General features: G+C 45.0%; 1 protein-coding gene across 1 annotated transcript in view; it reads right to left on the minus strand.

Annotated features, from left to right (window-relative positions):
- Positions 1 to 20317, minus strand: part of LOC311628947 (leucine-rich repeat and guanylate kinase domain-containing protein-like) — a 90104-nt gene that overhangs the window by 31202 nt on the left and 38585 nt on the right. The window contains exons 10-15 of the mRNA XM_084896575.1: positions 19353 to 19459; positions 14526 to 14645; positions 13348 to 13444; positions 9053 to 9166; positions 5660 to 5861; positions 5217 to 5312 (exon numbers count right to left, since the gene is read on the minus strand). Coding sequence (XP_084752701.1) covers positions 5217 to 5312; positions 5660 to 5861; positions 9053 to 9166; positions 13348 to 13444; positions 14526 to 14645; positions 19353 to 19459 — 736 coding nt within the window. The remainder of the gene's footprint in view (positions 1 to 5216; positions 5313 to 5659; positions 5862 to 9052; positions 9167 to 13347; positions 13445 to 14525; positions 14646 to 19352; positions 19460 to 20317) is intronic.

A 20317-nucleotide genomic window follows, 5' to 3' on the forward strand; every position in this document is an offset into this window, starting at 1 on the left:
TGGAAGTTGGATCAGCTCTTTAAAAAGCTTTGCTAGAGCCTGGTTGGGTAACTCAATTGGTTACGCAGCTCAGTTGGCATCCCAGTACACCAAGGTTGTGGGTTTGATCCCTGGTCAGGGCACATACAAGACTCAATCAATGCATGCATAAATAAGTGGAGCAACAAATTGATGTTTCTCTTTCTCTCCCTTCCTCTCTTTCTCTAAAATAATTAAAAATGAAGAAATGAAAAGAAAAGCTTTAATGGAAGCACTGACTATTCCAGAAATGGGCTGTATGGAGACACATGAAAGGTAAAGGTATCCCTTATACTAAATTGTGAATAAAGTGAGTTTTTCCTAATTTTACAGAAACTATATTGTTTACTTGGCTTTTTTTGGTCTTCATAGTTTGAAAATATTTACCTGTATTGCTATAGGAAAAAAATAAGATAACTATGCACTTTAATTGATACATACTTTTAATTAATGGTAGGTCTAAAGATTTCAAGTGTTTATAATTACTCTGTACCTAAAGTCACCATTTTATACTTTCATGGAACAAAAATTCAGTTAGTCTCTCCCGTGCTTCAGGTTTAGCTTTCTGGGGCCAGGCTGACGGGCCTGCTCTCAGCTCAGGATTGACAACCTGGGGCTTACTTCTACCACTTTGTGCCACTCTCATTGTCTAAGAAAAGGAATTAAAACTACATTCTTGGTTACAAATAAACAACATAGAACTACCAGGAATAAAATAATCTATCTATATAAAAGCCTAAGCTATTGGCCAACCAGCTGACTAGGTGGTAGCTATGATATGCACTGATCACCAGGGGCAAATGCTCAACATAGGAGCCGCCAAGTGACAGCAACTTTGCAGCGTGTCCTCTTCTTTTTTTTTTTTTAAATATATTTTATTGATTTTTTACAGAGTGGAAGAGAGGGGGATAGAGAGCTAGAAACATCGATGAGAGAGAAACATCGACCAGCTGCCTCCTGCACACCCCCTACTAGGGATGTGCCCGCAACCAATGTACATGCCCTTGACCGGAATCGAACCTGGGACCCTTCCGTCCACAGACCGACGCTCTATCCACTGAGCCAAACCGGTTTCGGCGCAGCGTGTCCTCTTGCACTCCGGGACCCCTCAGGGATGTTGGACTGTTGGTTTTGGCCTGACCTCTGCAGGCTTGGCCAAGGGACCCCACCAGTACATGAATCCATGCACCGGGCCTCTAGGCTATTATAACATCAAATATTTGGGAATAATTTCCAGTATGCATTGATACAGGATCCCTGTTTCTGTGAAAAGAATGCCGTTGGCCATCAGGTTCCTGTGTGCACTAACATGTAATATGGATGCTCTAACCAGCTGGGCATCTCAGCTCCAAAGACTGGATTCTAACAGTGTTCCATATAATATTACATTTTAAAAAAGAAATGGGGGTTTAAGTGATTTCTCTAAATTAATTATTATTAGTGACATTGAGAATACAAAATCAAGAATTCCTACTTTTAGTCCAGTTTCTAACTGCTCAAACAAAACTGTCTTTGACAGGATCTTATATTTATTATTTCACTTTCTTACCTTTGATAGCTCAGTTATATATAAAAAATATAAAATATTCCACTATACTGAAATTATCAAATTTTGTTTATATAAATAATATAAATACTTATATAGATATACCTAAACTATTCTATATAATTAACATCAGAGTGCCAAACAGGTGAGACCCTGCAGAGCCTGTGGCCGTGACCCTGATGAAGTCCTGACCTTCACCTGGTGGTAGCTGTGGTGCACCTCCCTCTAGTGCAGTGTTTCCCAACCTTCTCTCATGATGAGAATCACCTGGTGGAGTTGTTAAAACACAGATTCCTGAATCCCAACTAAGAAGTGCTAAACTAGAATTTTTGAGAACATATAGGTAAAATTGCATACCTAACTTAGTGCTCTGTATATAAAATCTGTCTTAGAGCACTAGTTAAGTATACAATTTTACCTATATGTTCCCAAAAATTCTAGTTTAGCACTTCTTAGTTGGGATTCAGGAATCTGTGTTTTAACAACTCCACCAGGTGATTCTCATCATGAGAGAAGGTTGGGAAACACTGCTAGTGAGCCTGTAAACACCTGGCCCCGCCCCTCAGGGAGCCTGTAAACACCTGGCCCCGCCCCTCAGGGAGCCTGTAAACACCTGGCCCCGCCCCTCAGGGAGCCTGTAAACACCTGGCCCCGCCCCTCAGGGAGCCTGTAAACACCTGGCCCCGCCCCCTCAGGGAGCCTTGGCAATACTTCCCAGCTGTGAATCTCAGAGCCCTTGGACCACTACAGAGGCTATAAAAGCTTAGAATGTGGACAATGTTAACGAGAATTTCTTAATCCTCACTTGAATAATGTTTAGGCTCCACAAAAAAGTCAAAGTCATCCTTAAACCATCAACTGAGAAATTAAAAAAAAAAACTTCCCCAACAAATTAACTGTATAAATAAGAAGGTATGTGATGCCTTAAGAAAAACATATTATATTCTAAAATACTAAACCAGCAAGAAAAACAAGAGCTGTTCGGTTTAGTGATTTGATATATTAATCACAAACACTCCCATCTGCTTTTCCAAAGATGGAATTCTATTAGTCAATAACTGGATGGCCCTATTTCAGTTATTAAAAGATCTGAGAATTTACAAATTCTATAATTCATACTTTTCATTAAGTCACGCAGGGCTAACCTAATTGGTGCAAAAAAATGAAGTTTTATTATGCCTTTAAAAATGGGAGTTCATTTTCCTATGCACACATTATCTGGTCTATTAATTTCCTAAACAGCAACTGCACGCAACAGTCAGAGTTTCTGGCAGTTGCAGAATAAGAAACAATGGAGATAGACACCCCCACCCCCTTATGGTCCTTCCCCTCCCTCCCCCGGGCTGTTGAGTCAGAGGCAGAGTCCTGCACAGGCACCATCACTCAGAGCACCCAGAAGCACACTTTCCTCTGTTACTTAGGGGACTGACTCATGTTTATCCAAACCCACAAGGGGCTGATTTAAAAGCCAGAACACCAATTTATTAATTTACAGTGGGAGATGGGCCTGGCTCAGGGATGGGGCAGGGTGTTCTAACGTAAGGGACAGCCCCCACCGGGACAGGTCCACCCAGGGGACCAAATTAAAGATCAGGAGAAGGCTGCTGGGTCGGCAAGGATTTAAAGCAAAGGGAGCCCGATTTCCTCAAGAGAAACTTCCACCAAGCTACGGAGGCCTCATTAGATAGACTGCACTGCTGGGGATTGGGGGGTCAGCGGAGGGGGAGAGCGGACACAGGTGCTAAAGAGCCGCAGCCTGACGCAAACACACCGACGCCCGGGACTGTGGACTGAACCCCCCTCCACTCCTCTGCCCATGCCTGTTTCTCACAGGGCACACCCTCCTCAGGGGCCCTTCAGAGGGTAGATGGTCCTCTCCTTACTTGCCTCTAAGAGACCTGTGTAGGTAGGGAATCTATCATTATCAGTAGGGAGGTAGCAGTTTCACCTGCCCGCATTCTGGAACACCCGGGGCCCCGGACCTGGGGAGAGGATGAAGTTACAGAACAGCACAGCCAGTGTAGCTGGTGGACTCGGGGTCCCAGCCTGCCCCCGCCTGGCAGGATGCACTGGCTCTGTCCAACCTGGTCAGAGTCACAGGGGCTAGAAACCACGTGTACACCAAGCTGTGGGCATCCACACAGCAGCAAAGTCTCCAGTTGGCTTTTCACAGTGAGCAACATGTGAATGTGGTTCCGCCCATTGGAGGGAACCTTCTGTTTTTATTATTATGGTGGTAAAACAACTCGTCACATGAAATTCACCATGTTAACCATATTTAGGGAGCACAATTCATTGGCGTTAGGTACACTCACAGTGTTGTGCAACCATCACCACCACCTGACTGCAGAACTCCCTTCCTCTTGGGGAAAGGAAACCCTGTCCCGCTAGCTCTCCTAGCCCTCCGGCCATCGATCTTCTACTTCCTGTCTTTAAGGAGTTCGCCTCGTATATGCGGAATCATATAGTATTTGTGTTCTTGTGTCTGGCTTATTTCACTTAGCATGATGTTCTCAAGGTTTATCTATGCTATAGCATGTGTCAGAATTGCTTTGTGTGTTTTTTAAGGAAGAATAGTGTCCCATTGGATGCATACACCACATTTGTTTATCCATTCATCCTTCCATGGACATTGGGTAGCTTCCCAGTTTTGGCTGTTGTGAGCAATGCTGCTATGACCACGGGCGTGCAAATATCAGTTCATGTCTCGCTTTCGGTTCTTTGGGGACACATATGCAGAAGTGGAATTGCTGGGTTTCAAGGTAATTCTATTTTTTTCCTTTTCTACTCCCCCCTTCCCTATTTTTAATTTCTAGGTAATTCTATTTTTAATTTTTCGAGGAACCACCATACTGTTTTCAGAGCAGCTATACCATTTTTACATTCCCAATTTCTTTACATCCATGCCAACATTTGTGTGTGTGTGTGTGTGTGTGTGTGTGTGTGTGTGTTTTATAGTAGTCATTCTAGTGGTGTGAGGTAGATCTGGGGGAACCTTATAAATGTATTTCAAATGACTCAGGTTCTAAAATTCTAACTTTAGAATCCTAGATTCCGAGGAGATGCACTCACATACCCTACATCACTGCTGCTCACACAGGACCCAGGAGACAGTGGGGAGCATTAAATCCATTTAGAAGGCAATAGCCTGAAGCTCAGAACAGAAGCAGCTTGCCCAAAGGAGCGGCAGGGCCAGGGTCTGACCCACGCTCTTCCATTACACTCTGTGGTGCAACTTTTTGAGGGCTAAGGCAATGCAGAGAAGCCTCTTGGACTGAAACAGCAGTAAATACAAGCCTGCCACGCAGAACACCATCTCGAGGGACCCCATGGGAGCCACGCCTCTGGAAAGCTGCGTTCGGACCCGTGAGGCTGCCCACGCCTGGTGTGCTGCCAGCTTCCCAGGCTCTGCCCCGCACCTCCCTGAAGGGCAGCCCTCTGGGTTCCCCGGTGGCCACCAAGACAAGCAAAGGTACGGGCCCAGGGGGCTCACTCAGCTCGGCCCCGTCTGTGGGGAGGATGGCCCCAGAGGAAGTGTGGGGATTAAGGAGTTACACGCAGCTTGAGCCTGGTTGGTAAGTATTCAACTACTCAAAGATTTGTTTTTCTCTCCTCACACACAAATTCAGGCACCAAATGGCTAGCACTGTACCTGCAGGTGGAGCCAAACCTGGGGCCGTGTCCTCGCCCAATCCAAGGTACTCCTGAACTAGCTGACTCAGCTGTTGGTAGGCAGCATCCATATCATCTGGAGCAAACGAGAGAGTGTACTTTAAAGCACCAGAATCCTATCAACATAGTCAATTGGCAACTGTGGACGGTAACAATTTTTTAGCTCCATTTAAGTTTATGAATATTGTGGTGGGCAACGTTCTAGGATGGCCCACGACATGGACAGGACCTGGGAATAACCCTGGGACTGAGGACAACTCCTGGCAGGGAGCCAACAAGAAAACAGCCACAGTCCTACAACCACAAGTAACTGCACTCAGCCAACAATAACAATATACCGTGAAGCAGATTCCCCCACCCCCCACCCCCACCCCCACCCCCGGGAGATCTTCAGAAATAAAAACTCTGCTGCAAGTTACCAACCTGCATTGATCACAGCATCAAAAAATCCTGGAGATTTCTGATTAATTTTAATATAATGGTCCACCCTGGAGACAGCAAAATCAATCTCTACACGGCTGAAGAGCCCTTTCCTCCGCAGGTGTCCCTCATATTTTTTCTTGTTCAAGGGTAGCACCAGGATATACCGAGGTTCAAAATAGGTGAGCTTCAAACTTCTTACACCCTGCACATTGAAAAAAGATAATAAATTAGACACAGAGAAAGGATCTAGAAATAATTTGGAAATGTCTGAAAACGTAAAGTATACTAATTAATATTGCATTTAAGAATTTCTTTTTATAGTAACAAATAACTAGCTATTATTTCCCTATAAATATCTTGATTGGATATTCATTACTGCTCCCTCTTCATCAAACATTAAATTATCATTGGAAATATAAGAACTCATTCTATCTGATATACTCTAACTCAGTGGTTCTCAACCTTTTTAATGCCGCGACTCTTTAATACAGTTCCTCATGTTGTGGTGACCCCCAACATTAAAATTATTTTCATTGTTGCTTCATTACTATAATGTTGCTACTGCTATGAATCGTAATGTAAACATCTGTGTTTTCCCCTGGTCTTAGGTGACCCTGCTAGCGGTTCTCAACCTGTGCTGTAGAGCCTAAGACCATCAGAAAACACAGATATTTATATTACAACTCATTAACAGAAGCAAAATTACATATAATGTAAATATCTGTGTTTTCCGATGGTCACAATCCACAGGTTGAAAACCGCTAGTAGGGTCACCTAAGACCATCGGAAAACACAGATACTTACATTATGATTCATAACAGTAGCAAAATTACAGTTATGAAGTAGGAACGAAAATAATTTTATGGTGGGGGGTCACCACAACATGAGGAACTGTATTAAAGGGTCATGGCATTAAAAAGACTGAGAGCCACTGCCTAACTAATCATTCTAATGAACATGACTGTCCAAAAAGCAAATGGCTTGGTACACATAGGTACACGCAGGGCAGCACTGTTTCTTTATCACTGAAGAGTGACTTCAGGTCTACATTCCAAGGCCCCTGGCAGCGTCAGGACAGAGATCTTACCGGAGAGCAAGGCTCCTCTGTTCCCCTTTGTCACCTCCCTGGGACTGTTCCTGTTCCTCCACCAGCTCCTGTCACAGCCTCTCCCCAGAGCTCAGGGCGGCCCAGCTCCAGACACCGCGATACCCAGGCCCACAGCGGGAAGCCGTGCAGGTGGAGGTGTTAGCTCCCCGGGAACCACGTGCAAACCCTCACCTGAGCCCGATTCCTCATCAGGGAAATGAGAGAGTACTCTCATGGACCCGGCAGCTCCTTCCAGCTCAGTCCTCTCACCAGCAGCTTCACCCAGTGTTCGAAATCTTTGTTTTAAAAACTCAGGGGGAAGAAATACAGGCTCTTTTCAAAAACAATTTCTAAGAGTCAATGGCAAGAGCAATTGGGAAAATGCTTTCACTGGAGAGAACTGGGAGGAAAGCCTGACTTACGGATTCAACCTCTTGGAAAAGAGCAGGGAAATGCTCTTAGGGAGGAAAATGGGAAACCAGCAGCTACACTCAGAATGGCTGAGCTGCAAACAGGTGAACACAGGAAGCTGGAGAGTTTTGGTTCTTAAAAATGCATCAACTTTCACCTCTTCCTTGTCCAAGGAAGATGCTGTTGGGAAAAAGCCTTTTATAAAAACAATGAAAACCCCCTTAAATGCAAACCTAATCCCATGCAGAACGACAGGGCGAGCAGGATTTGAAGTTGGGAAAAGTATTATATATACTTTTCTGACTACAAAAAGTTAGACCCCCAGAGCAAGGACAATGGGCCAGGTATGGAAACTCACCAGGGCAGAAAGCCCCGGATGCCTAGGAAGGGGCAAAACTAGGGAGAGAAGCACCTTGTCTCCAGGGTAGGCCTTCCTCCCCCAGCACAGCACTGGTCACATGGTTTGAACCCCTGATCTTTCATGTCACTGGTTAGATGCTTGCCTCTCTAAAGACAACATCTAAGCCTCATTATTTCAGCTCCAGGCCTAGAAAAGCAGCAAAACCAGGCAAACGGTGCCTTGGCGGCCTCAGGACCAGCTACACTGACTAATGACCGCCTGCCCTGGCACCGACCACTCAGTGGAGATCATGACCCCGTAAGAGCACACCTGGAAGCTGATGAATGGTCTATTGAGACCCTCCCCTAGATCTCCCCTAAGATTTCCACCTGCAGGAAAGAGACAAATGTGCTCAGGACAAAGGACCCCGTGTGCGCTCTCCCTCCAAGGAGCATGCCCCTGCCATTTCCCTTCCCCTCTCCTTCCCCCAATCTCTAAGGGACTCCATGAGACTTGCAACCAGGGGAGCAATGGGCAGCTGCAGCTCATCCTGGGCAACCCCCCTGAACCTGTCCCCATAGCCCTCTTTTCTCATCTCCCTGGGACACTTCCTGTTCCTCTGCCAGCCAGCAGCCTGGCTGGCTCCCCTCACTGCCTCTCCCCAGACCCAAGGCAGCCCAGTCTGGGCTCTCCTGTTGTTTCTTCCATGGCCTTCCTGTGTCACTCTCCTAAGTAGGTTTGTGCTGCCATCATGGGCCCGATACCCTGTGGCTCAGTGCTGTGTAGTCCTTCTCTTTGGATATCTCCATTCCCCTCTCCTTTCCTTAAATAAATTCAATGTTTCTTTATTCGCCATCTGAGATGGCTATTTAGCCTGCTCGAAGACCACCAACTTTAGCCTTTCAGTTAATAAGGCCTTATTTTTAAAAACACATGAGTGGAATATTCATGCTTTTCCTTTGAATCTTCACTTTGGAGAAACTTGTGTATTAATACAAAAGATTAGTGCAGGGAGATGGGGTAGTGGGGCAGAGAGAACGCTCCCCACTCTTGAATCCTGCAAGTCTAACTTGCTAGCAGCTAAGAGAATGAAAATATTGCAACTGGTGAACTGGCGGAGTCAAATGGCAGCAGAGCCCACATCCCCACGGAGAATGAAGGAACAAGGTCACCTGCATGGCTGCCACCACCCTGAGGGGACAGGGAACCAGTTCCACACCCTGTGAGAATCAGGCTTCCTCCAATATCACTTCACAGAGACACAGCCCAGGCTCTCAAAAGCAAAAGGATAATCTAGTGAGAAAATGGCTTAGAAAGTAAACCCAGAGCTGCGGTTTTACTCACAACAAATGCATAAACTATGAGTAATACACTTCTTGTATTGGAATCTAATACCTGTCATTTAATTTTTATGTCTTGCCTTCCACATGCTAATTGTAAACTTAAAATCTCATGCCTCCATGTACATTCCTCTTGTGCCTAGCAGGGTGCCACCCCAATATAAATATACAAACATACGCATTAAAAATAAGTTGATTGAAAGGAAGACACTTACTTCGATCTCCATGTGAACACAGCTGGCTAAACCGTCTCTGGCAATGCCTTCAATGGTGTCCCTACTCAATCCGTAATTGTGATCATTATAATTATACGTGAGAATGAATTTCCCCTGGAATTCAAGAAGTACAAAGATTTTCCTATAACAGCTGCCATGATGAAGTTTAATATAAAGAAAATTATTTGATGTCTTACTTTTTATATGAGTCCACAAAACTTACTGATATTATCAATAATCTAACAATGGGCCTATGAGCATTAACATCAGATTGTGATGGAGAGGTTTATTCAGCATTCTCTGCTGGCAATAACAAGTCGGCTTTTTGGAAATAATGTGCTGACAAAATGTGAAATGTAGAACAGGTCATTTTGCTTTCTTGCCTACCTCCTGCCCAGCCTGCTCCATAACCTCCATTAGAGACAGAAAAACATAGTTTGCCCTCTGCCTCAGCCACTTGGGCTCTGGCAGCACCCTGGGTGGCCCAAAAAAGCTTTCCTCAAAAGCTTGCTCTGCCAGGTAAGCCCAAAGGCCAAGGATTACCGGGCTGTCCCAAAACCTCTGCGTGCTAAGAGGGGCCACGAGGAACAGACCTGATCCTGCTTTTCCTTATAAGCTGCCCAGCTCTTCCCAAGCTGTACTCCCTTGCAAAAATGAAACAAACAAACAAACAAAAAACCCCCCGCATCTCTCAAAATTGTCTGACTCTTTCTCTGACAATATTAGTTGTGAAACCACTAGGTCTAATCTAAATCGGAAGGAATAGAAACATGGGCAGCTCTGACTCCTCACGTGCATGTTTTGTAATAAATTCTGAAGTGAATCTGCAGGGCTGACCCCCACCCCCACAGTGGCAGCATACTCCGTGAGAACACGCAATTAGGAGTCCCGAGCTACCCTGCGCCTCCTAAACCCCCGTCCTGGTTTGTGTGAGGACAGGACGGGACAGGCTGTCTGTCAGGGGCGGTGGTAGAAGGCCAGGAGACACGGGGTGCCTCTCGGTGGGATGGGCTCGGGGGAATGTGTCTGTGCGAAAGGTGAGGAAAATCCACCCCCGAAAATCAGAAGAAGCTTATATCTTAGATTCTGGAAGTTAACTGTAAATATCCTCAATAATTTACTCTCTTGGTGTCATACCGTCTTTGCTCAGTGGAACAAATACTGTGACTCCTTTTCTTTTCATCTATGTATTATAACGAACTAGATAGATATAGATAGATAGATAGATAGATAGATAGATAGATAGATAATCCACCAGGTATGTTCTTGTTTACTGTGACACATCCTGTGTTCAAAATGTACCGTGAACCGGTTTGACATGTATACTATGAGTTTGTTTACTTTGGGAACAAGGGTTGCCCTCTGTGGATCCCAAATACGGCTTCTGGAAGGATGTCGGGTGGGAATAACTCATGCACTGTGCTTATGTATAAAAGAGGCCCTGTTAAAGTTAATCTTTTAAAAGAATTAAGGGTAAGTGATACTCCTTTCATTTCTCCCTGCCAGTGAATTTCTTAATAAGTAGATATCCAAATAAGTAATCACATTTCAGAAGCCTCCAGATCTGTGGTCTTATTTGCACAAAAGAAGAAGGTCAGTGGCTGTGTCCATGGACATGCCGGGGATGACTGTGTTGGGAGGTGTGCTAGGGGGTGTGGGGAGATGGAGCATGCCAGGGTTAACTATCCAGGGAGGATAGTAAGGGGGGGCGGGCAGGCAGTCTGAGGGGATGTCCTGTAGAGGGGGGTTCTGTGCACAAAAGGCTGAGTGTGTGGCCGAGATCAGCAAAGCTGGTAATGTGTCCTGAGTTTATAATGTGTAGGTTTGTCTCTTCATAAAACAATCTCAAGCTCATTTTTAAGGAAAGAGAAGGGCGTCAGAAGCAACATTCAAGTTGAAGGAAGTAACATTATACTGAAGTCATATGTCAGCAGAAGAGGTGAAAATGAGTGATTCTGAAACACATAAGGATTTCTGTAGAGGAATGAGACAGTAAGACAGCATAGAGGACAGTGGTCTTGCTGATGAGGAACTGAAGCAGACTTGATTACGGGTACGATCGGGAAGGTGTGGAACATCAAGGGAGCACAGGGGAGAACAGATGCACCAAACCGAGACAAAATACCTCCGATCCAACAAGAGAAATCAACGTGGATTTTGGGAACTAGTTGTCTTTCATCCCAAAGAGCCTTGAGAAAATGCTCCTTGCTAATAACAAAATACCTCCTCGGATCCCTCTTAAAGCTTTAGAACTGTGAAGTCCCAGAGTACTCCTGACACATTAAACTGAACTGTCAGCACCGAGGCCCGGGAGGGAACATACACAGCATCTCGGAGATGTACCTCTGACAAGGTCAGGGGGAAGGGCCTGGGACTGGAGGGCTTCTCTGCAAATGTCAGAGGTAGCATGCTCCGTGCTGCAGCTGGTCAGTCATAGAAACCGCTGTGGCGCCTGCGCTGGAACATTCCGTGCTGATGTGCACTGAGGTAGGAGCCAGGCTCCTTACTGGGGCAGGTGGGGCACAGAAAGGAGGGCGGGAGGGGAGGGGAAGAGGCAGGGAGGATGCAGCTGTAAGGGCATCACTGGTGGGCAGTGGTCTTTCAAAAGCAGAAACAGAGATTCACCATAAATCTGTCCCTTTTGTAAAATTTAGGGGGAACAGTGGTGCAGGATTCCTTTGGTGATGGAAAGAATGATAACATAAATAGAATCAAGGCCCCTGGTGAAGAGAAAATAGGCTCACAGACTCACTGGTAGTGATGGAGACCTGAGACATTCCTTTAGTTCCACTGGGGTCACGGGTGGATGTGCATTGACATGAGCATACACTTTTGACAGATAAAACAAACAAAGGTTGTGAGAGCTCCCTTTGCAGGTGAAGGCCAAAAAAGAACAAAAGTGAAGGGATTAAGAAAAAAAAAAAAATATATATATATATATATATGAAACATAGTCTACAGTGTGGTGATAGCCAGAGGGAAAGAGTGGTGGGGGCGGTAGAAGTGGGCAAAGGGGGATACATGGGGATGGAAAGAGACATTGCTTTGGTGGTGAGTGCACGATGCAGGATGCAGATTATTTTTTATTGAAACCTATATGGTTTTATTAACTGACTAGAGGCCCAGTGCACAAAAATATGTGCACTGGGGAGGGGGGGGGGTCCCTCAGTCCAGCCTGCCCTCTCTCACAGTCCGGGAGTCCTCAGGGAATGGCCTCCCTCTGGTGGAGGTGACCAGCCAATCAGGGGGAGGCAATGCCCCCATCACGCCTCTGCTGCTGCCTGAGCCTCAGCCCTCGCAGCCACCATGCACAGCTTAAGCCTCGGCTCGGCCCTTGTTGCCTGAGCCTCGGACTGCCCTTGCAATAGCAGCCACTATGCACAGCTTGCCTGAGCCTCAGGCAGTCGCCGCGGCTTTGTCTGGACGGGATGTCTAGAAAACATTTGCTCTGATTAGCATATTACCCTTTTATTAGCATTGATGTCACCGCAATAAATTCAATAAAAAAAGAACAAATAAATTATCTTTAAGAAAATGATCTCAGCAACAAGGGCGTCATAAATTACTAGCAATTAAATTATTAGAGTTTCAGGAAAATAAATTGAATCGGATTGCCCAGAGCGCCTGTGAAGCAGGCTAATGCAGGGCAGCTACCCTTACGTTGGAAGGACATGGACTTTAAAGAAATTAGGACTCTTCACCAGTCTAACAGCGAGGTTCTGGTGCACTAGTGAACTGGCTGGCCTCCATGGCTCAGAACTTCCCAGTCAGGGCTGCTACAGTGGATGGCTAAGGCTGCATAGGGGTCAGGGGCAGGACAGGCACACGGAGCACACCTATGTGATGACATAGTGCTCAAGGTGGCAGCAAGGAGAGAGCCCCACTGATAACAAACAAGGTCTCTGGGCAGAACCCACCCCGGAATGCTCCATTCACAAGCTCCGTGCACCACGTAGGTCTGTGAGAACTGTCTGTCTTCAGTAAAATCTGATTAATAACAGGGGAACCTGATAAACACAGATCACAACCCTTTTTCACAGTGCTTTTGCTTCTATTTTCTTAAACCGTCTATTCATCAGTCTTATTGAAAATGTATCACACTTCCTCTAAGATCATAAAGTAAAGCAGCCTGTGGACAATGATGTACTAAGTGGATTAAGAAAAAACAACCCAATAAGAATGCATCTCTCATAACAAACACGAAATGGAATTGTTCTTTTTGTTATTATTGTCCAATATTTCTACCAGAGCACGTGTATTTCTTGTACAGTAAAAATAAAGGAGAACATTCTTACCATGTTTACCATTTTATTAAAATCCTCTTCAGAGACAAATTGGTAATCAACTCGATCCCCTTCCCCAAAGTAAGGGGGTCTGGAGGTGTGACAGGCCCTGGAAACATAGAACAGATCATCTACTCTGTGTCCCATAACTTAAAATCCAAAATGGAAATGAGTTCAGAATAAGGTATATTAGAAAAAACTGAAATTGACCCATAAATCGTAAGTGAGCGTACTCCACAGTGCTGAAACAAAGTTTGGATTATCGACACAATATTTTTACTCATTGTTACCGGTGACCTTCTGAGCCACCTCCGCTACTATCACATAATAATACTTAGGGGAGCGGGACAATGGTTTCTACTCACATATTTTCCGCCCAAGTGTTTTCATGTTGTCTCTGATCCACGGTGCTCTCTCCACGTTCCTCTCTCATCCCTTCACATGGTTGCCCTCGTGATTTCAGGACTCAGTTTAAGTGTCAACCGCCCCCCCCCCCCAAAAAAAAGCCCTTCTGGCTGGATTCTGCACCTCCTCTTTACACTCCCATTGCCTTGGCGCCTGCGCCAACTGCAGCCCAGTTGCTTGTTCAGGGCCCACCTCCCCGGCTGCCTGAGGGCAGGAGTGAGCTTGTCCTCTGAGCTGCCAGGACCTGTGACACTGTGCGTGAACCTCCTCTGGGAACCCAGGATTCCGAAGCTGAGTAGAATTCTCCACTCAACTGTCTGAAATAGCATCGCCCCTCGACACCCCAATGGTTCTCTGCCACCAATTCCCTACAGCCTTCTTTTACCTGGGTACCAGGCTTTTCCCCATCTTCCCCAGCATGGAAAAAAGCCTGGTACCCAGTAAAAGAAGGCTGTAGGGAATTGGTGTGCTGTGGGTGTGGGAGACTGGAGGCTCCTGTCACACATGGTGATGGTGCAGGATGAGCCCGGGTCCCAACGCCACTCTGCATAATTAAAACGTGTATTTCCTGACCTTGGAGAGTGACTTCCACTGTTATGAATTAAAGTTAAACATTTGGAGGGTTAAAGTAAAAAAAAAAAAAAATACAGTGCACATAACGAGGTAATAAATGGCGAAGATGCGGATAAGCCTTCTATGCACGCATTTGAACTTGCTTCAAATCAACAGTCAAAATTAGCAACCTCCAACCTTCCGCAGTCGCAGCAGCCAAGGAACAAACTTACCCGTATCGGAAGTAAGTGCTGAACTGCCTGCAGAGGCGGTGGGCGAGTTCTCGCTTCCCACAGGCTTCAGGACCCACTAAGACCAGCATGGGGTACGGGGCGTCCAGGCTGGGCAGGGTGCTGCAACACAGGGTGGGGTCAGGGCGGGGCTGCTCCGCTGGAGAGGGGTGTAGCTGCCCTGGCAGGGAGACTGAGCACCTGCCGCGTGCAGACCCTGCACAGCAGGTGGGGTCCCCCCGCCCCCAATTCGATACCAAAAATACATTCAAAGCACAGATAACCAGGGAAATCCAAGTCTGTGTAAATCTAACTTAACAACTCTTTAAGAAGAGAACAGATGGCGAGGGATGGTAATTCTTGCTTGATGAAGTATTCCCCTACGGGTTTCAAAATGAAAGAAGAAAGACTGTCCTCTGAGAATTTCGCTTTAACATCCCTACCTATTGCATCAGAACACAGATATGCAAAGAAACGGCCATAACTAAAACTCCACCTGAGCAATATATCCCAGGCACTCTTCTAGGAGTCTGACATGTTTTACTTCATTCAGTCATCACAGGAAGCCAGTGGAGCTATTTCTGTCACTATCCCCATCAGCACGTGAGGACTGGAACACAGAGAGGTTAACCTGCTCACAGGATCAGCTAGTGAGTGAGAGCTGATGTGTGACTGTCGGCATGGCTGCTGGGCCTGAGGGGCTGGTCTAAAGAATGAGTTTACGACTAGAACCTCCTGAAACACGGGGAGCTGGAGTGGTGGATCCCACCCATGACACTGATTATAGAATAAACAGAACACTTTAAATAAACATATGGCTGAGGGGTGAATTCTAGGAAGAATGGGGGTGCTGGCAGCATTCAGCCTCTCTGAATACCCGCAGAAACACTTGAGAGCAAAAGCCCAGGGAAAACATGTATCACAAACCAGGGGACAAGGTATCTGCATGAACCACAGGTCTGTGCAGGAAGAGCAGAGATGAGGCAATGGGGCAGCATCTGAGGGATCTGAGAACACGGGAACCCCGAGCAGCCAATGGGGTCCCCCGGGAAGCGGGCAGGCTGGAGCTGCACACGCACCAAACCTGTACAGGAATGTTCACAGCAGCTGTGGTGTAACGGCCGGAAACCAGAATCAGCCTGGATGGATCGCTCAACTGACTGTGGTGCATCCACCCACCATCACAGGGAATGAGCTCCTCATACGATCCACCAACTTGGATGAATCTCCAGGGAATGAGGTTAAGTTAAAAAAAAAAAAAAAAAGAAGCCAATCTCAAAGGGCATATTCTATATCATTCCCTTCACAGGACATTCTTGTGATGACAACATTATACAGATGGGACAGATTCCTGGTGGCAGGAGCTCAGGGCAGCTCAGAGGGAGGCGGCTGCAGCTATAACAGGGAGCTTGTGATAAAAGCATCTGTACAGCCGAAACCGGTTTGGCTCAGTGGATAGAGCGTAGGCCTGCAGACTGAGAGGTCCCAGGTTCGATTCCCATCAAGGGGATGTACCTTGGTTGCAGGCACATCCCCTGTAGGCGGTGTGCAAGAGGCAGCTGGTTGATGTTCCTCTCTCATTGATGTTTCTAGCTCTCTATCCCTCTCCCTTCCTCTCTGTAAAAAATCAATAATATATATATATTTTTTTAAAAAGCATCTGTACCTTGACTGCAGTGCTGCTCATATGAATCTACACACATAACATGTCATAGAACTAAGAGCACATGTGAGGGCATGCAAAAGTGGAAAATTCTAATACGGCTGGTACTGCATCAATGTCAGTTTTCTGGATTTGATATTCCACTATTGCTAAGAAGTCACCATTGGGCAAATAGTGAAAATACATAGAATTTCTCTATCATTTCTTACAACTGCATGTGAATCTAAAATTATCTCAAAATAATTCTTTAATGATTCAAAAGAAGAAAACTTGAGAGAAAGTGACATAATGAAAATAACCAAGCAATATCCTCTTTCTCAAGAAGAGAACCAAAGCAAAAGAACAGAACAAATATTAAAGGCGGTAATGAAAGAAAAACTTTCCTGAAATAAAAAATAAAACAAAACTATATATTATGAAAGAACACACAACATATCTGAGAATATTAGCCCAGAACAATGAATACCAAGACATAGTCTAGTAAAATTACTGGACTTAGAAGAAAAAGGAAAAAAAAAATGTTCAGCTAGGAAAAGAGAAGACATGACTTATAAGGGAAAGAAGATCAAATTGTCATTGGATTTTTTACAGCAATGTTTTGCATAAAGTAAAATGAAGTAACATCTTCAACATAGTTAAGGAAAAATGGGCCATAGGCTTTATATACTAGAGCAAAAATGACTTTCAGTATAAAGGGCAAAGAACGCCATCCAGAAAAGATACTGACCCCATAAACCTTCCTAAGGAATCTCCTAGGAAACAAGCTTCATATAAGCAAAATGACTCAAGAGCCATTGCTATAAGGGGCTGGGATTGAGCAATGAATGCTAAGCGACCCACAGAGCCAGGACTGAGTGACAGCTATGGAGAGCGTGTAGTCTGTGATGGATATATGGTCTGACAATATAAATGCAGCACACTATTTTTAAAATGGGGTGATTGACACTTACGTAAAATATATACAATAGGCAAATTCCCAGAGACAGAAAGTAGATTAGAAGTTACCTGGGAGCGGGAGTAGCTGAGAATTGGGTGTTATTGCTAGAGTTTCTGTTTGAGGTGATTAAAAAGTTTTGCAAAAAGACGATGATGATAGTTGCACAACATTATGAATATAATTAATGTCACCGAACTGTATACTTTAAAATAGCACATTTTACTCTCTCTATATATTTTACCATAATGAAAAATGGGGGCTGGGTAATGGGAAGAATATAGGCAAAATACATTCAATGCTTTCAGTAATCATGTTGGCGGGGGTGTTGGTATTGGTATTCTGATATTGTTGTGGTGCAATGTGGGATTTAAAAAAAAAAAAGAGTAATTATGGGATATTCTAGCTCCTCCTCTATGTCCTTGGTGTGGAAGAAAAGGAGGTTCAGATGACATAGACAGGGGTGAAGTAAAAGCTCAATGTAATCTTGAAACTGAACCGCAAGTATCAATGTGAAGTGAGGAGGTACTTTGTCTTCTATTTATAGATTGATACAGATAGATCTATCTAAAAAATAGACTATATAGCTATAAACAGCTTGGAGAGATGTAGATTGATAGATACAAATAGGATAGAGAGAATAGATAAATGCATGGATGGAAGGACAGAAGGAAGGAGGAAAGGAAGGAAGGAATAAATAAATATATTCCTGGTTCGGTCCACTCTAAGGCCTAGAAACAATGACCACCTCTATAGCAATGATTGTCTTCAGCACTCAGATTGTGATTAGAAAATACCATTTCGCACTAAACCTAACCAGAGCTTCTTGGAGAAATGGAGGATTTTAACGTCTGGACAGGACTTGGACAAGACGAGTGTGCAGAACCCTGTCAGTCCAGAGCATGAAGCTATTAGCAACCACCAGGCCAGGGTCAAGGTTCCGCGGGCTCATTGTAACCCTGTCTCCTCACCCAATCACAGCAGGGCGGGACAGTGGTTCCCCCTAAATGCAGCACAAAAGCCCCAAGGTCAAGTGTCAGGGTTCCTCATCTGGGCTTCCAGAGGGCTGTGTGCTGGCCCAGAGTGAAATGGGCATCTCCCCCCGTGAGTTTTTCACAGTGAACACTGCTTGTCCGGGAGCAGCTGGCCTGGTTGGCCATTCGCACTTCCCTGCTCAACAGCCAGAAATGATGACAAAATATTTGTCTATCAGGTACTGTTGTAAATTTATTTGATACATATTTTTATATAAATGTACCCTAAAGCATGAAACAACTAGCAATCTTCATAAACTAAAAAAGAAATACAATGAGGACATAAATGCTCCTTTGGAAAAAAAAAAAATCAATCAAATGTGCTTTTCCAGATGTAGGCAAGTAAATGATAAATCATTGCACCTAGAGGGCGACCATAAATGTATAAAACTGTCAATGTCTGTGTTATTAAATTACATGTAAAAACTCATGTCCGGATGCAAAATAAAGCATTTTGCTCTCTGTGGGGAACCAAGTGACATACAGGAGCCAATGCCACATGAAGAAGAGAAGCCGTTTATAACCAAGAGATCTTACAAGTATTTTAAGCCCGCGGCTGGGTCTTGATAGACTTTCTGCAGTATATTTGTAGCACAAGTGGCCATCTGCTCCGCCAGATCGGAAAAGGGAAAAGGAGAAACTGTGGTAATCTGTCTCTGAACATAGAGGTGAGAGACTGCTCGTGTGTTCAAGCAAGCCCAGCGCCTGCTCCGAGGGCACCCACGAGACAAGACTGGCAGGCTTCCTTCGGGCCCGCAGGCTGTCTCCAGGGCTCTAACAATCCGCATTCCTGGCATGCTCCCTGGCAGGGGGTCTAGCATCCGCTCGCAACTAAGGAAACATGTATAGTGGACAGAAATGATCACAATCATCTGAGGTTCTATCCTGCAGCCAAAAAAAAAAAACACCTGACAAACTTATTACTCATTATTATTATTTCACTGTCCCACGTCACAGGCTAGCCACCATTCAGAGGCAGGGTGAGAGAGGGAAGATGAACCCACTCACCACTACACTTGGGGAAACACTGAGAGAGAGCCCATCTTCAAGCATGTGATTGATAAGACGCTGTAATCGAGCCAACTCGGCCGGTCAGATAAACCCCTGGGCCCTTCCCTCAGACAAGGTGCGAAAGGAATGGGTCACAAAATAGAAGCCCAGCCGCCCCGAGTTCTACGCCGAGGATCCCTAGTGAATACCTGTCAAAGATCCTCTGCGGCTGCATCACGCTGTGGACAACGTGGGTCAGGTGATCCTGGGCTGCGACCACTTCTGGGGGAGGGTTGTACTTATTCAGTGCCAAAACCTGTTTCAGAATCAGAAATGCAAAGGGAAACAGACTGCATTTCTAAAAAGCACACAAGGCTCAGATTTTCTTTAATGAATCAGCATAGACATGCAATCAGGTAGAGAAAAGAATGCAAGGCATGCTCAGGAGTCTTTGTGCTCAGTCTCCAAACCTAAATAATGATAATTATTTTAAAATATTGAGCTGGAATCCCTCAATCCCCTACTTCTTTATATTCCCTGGCTTGGGAGGGGAAACGCAAAAACAAACCCTCTAAATGTCTTTTAATACTGTATTAAGATACTTTTAATACAGTCACCATCCCAACCATTAGTAGAAGAGGGAGAAATAAAATTCATCTGCAGATTCCAGGTAGCTGATGCTGCTGAATTTTCTTCTTATGCCATCTCACCAAGAGCTATTCTGATGATCTCAAATTCTACCCAAAGCTCCTCCTCTTTTAGCATAACTTTTTCTGTCCACAGACCTAGGCCTTTTCCTCATAAGGTATGGCTCTCCATCCACTTGTTTTTGCCATCCCTCTAACTGCATTATCCGGTGTGCTACACCTTTTCTTAACCTATAGCTTTGAATTGTATTCTCTTCACAAAATGTTAAAGGGAAAAAGAAATCTATTAAGTGCCTTTGATTGTGAGAATAACAACAAACTCCCATCTATAATTATTTTTAACCAAGATTTCAGAAAGGCATTTATAAAATCAAATACCTGCCTCTCTACATTAAGCCTGTTTCCATCCCACTCAAAAGTGCATAGAAAGAAATCCCTCATCACCAGTCACTAAAGCAAGACAAAGTGGCTAGCACAGGTATGGTGGAGGGGAAGCAGGTGCTAACTTTCAAGGTCTGCTTATTCTG

This window comes from Pipistrellus hanaki, assembly GCF_964339955.1.
Source record: "Pipistrellus hanaki genome assembly, chromosome: 10".
NCBI lineage: Eukaryota > Metazoa > Chordata > Mammalia > Chiroptera > Vespertilionidae > Pipistrellus > Pipistrellus hanaki.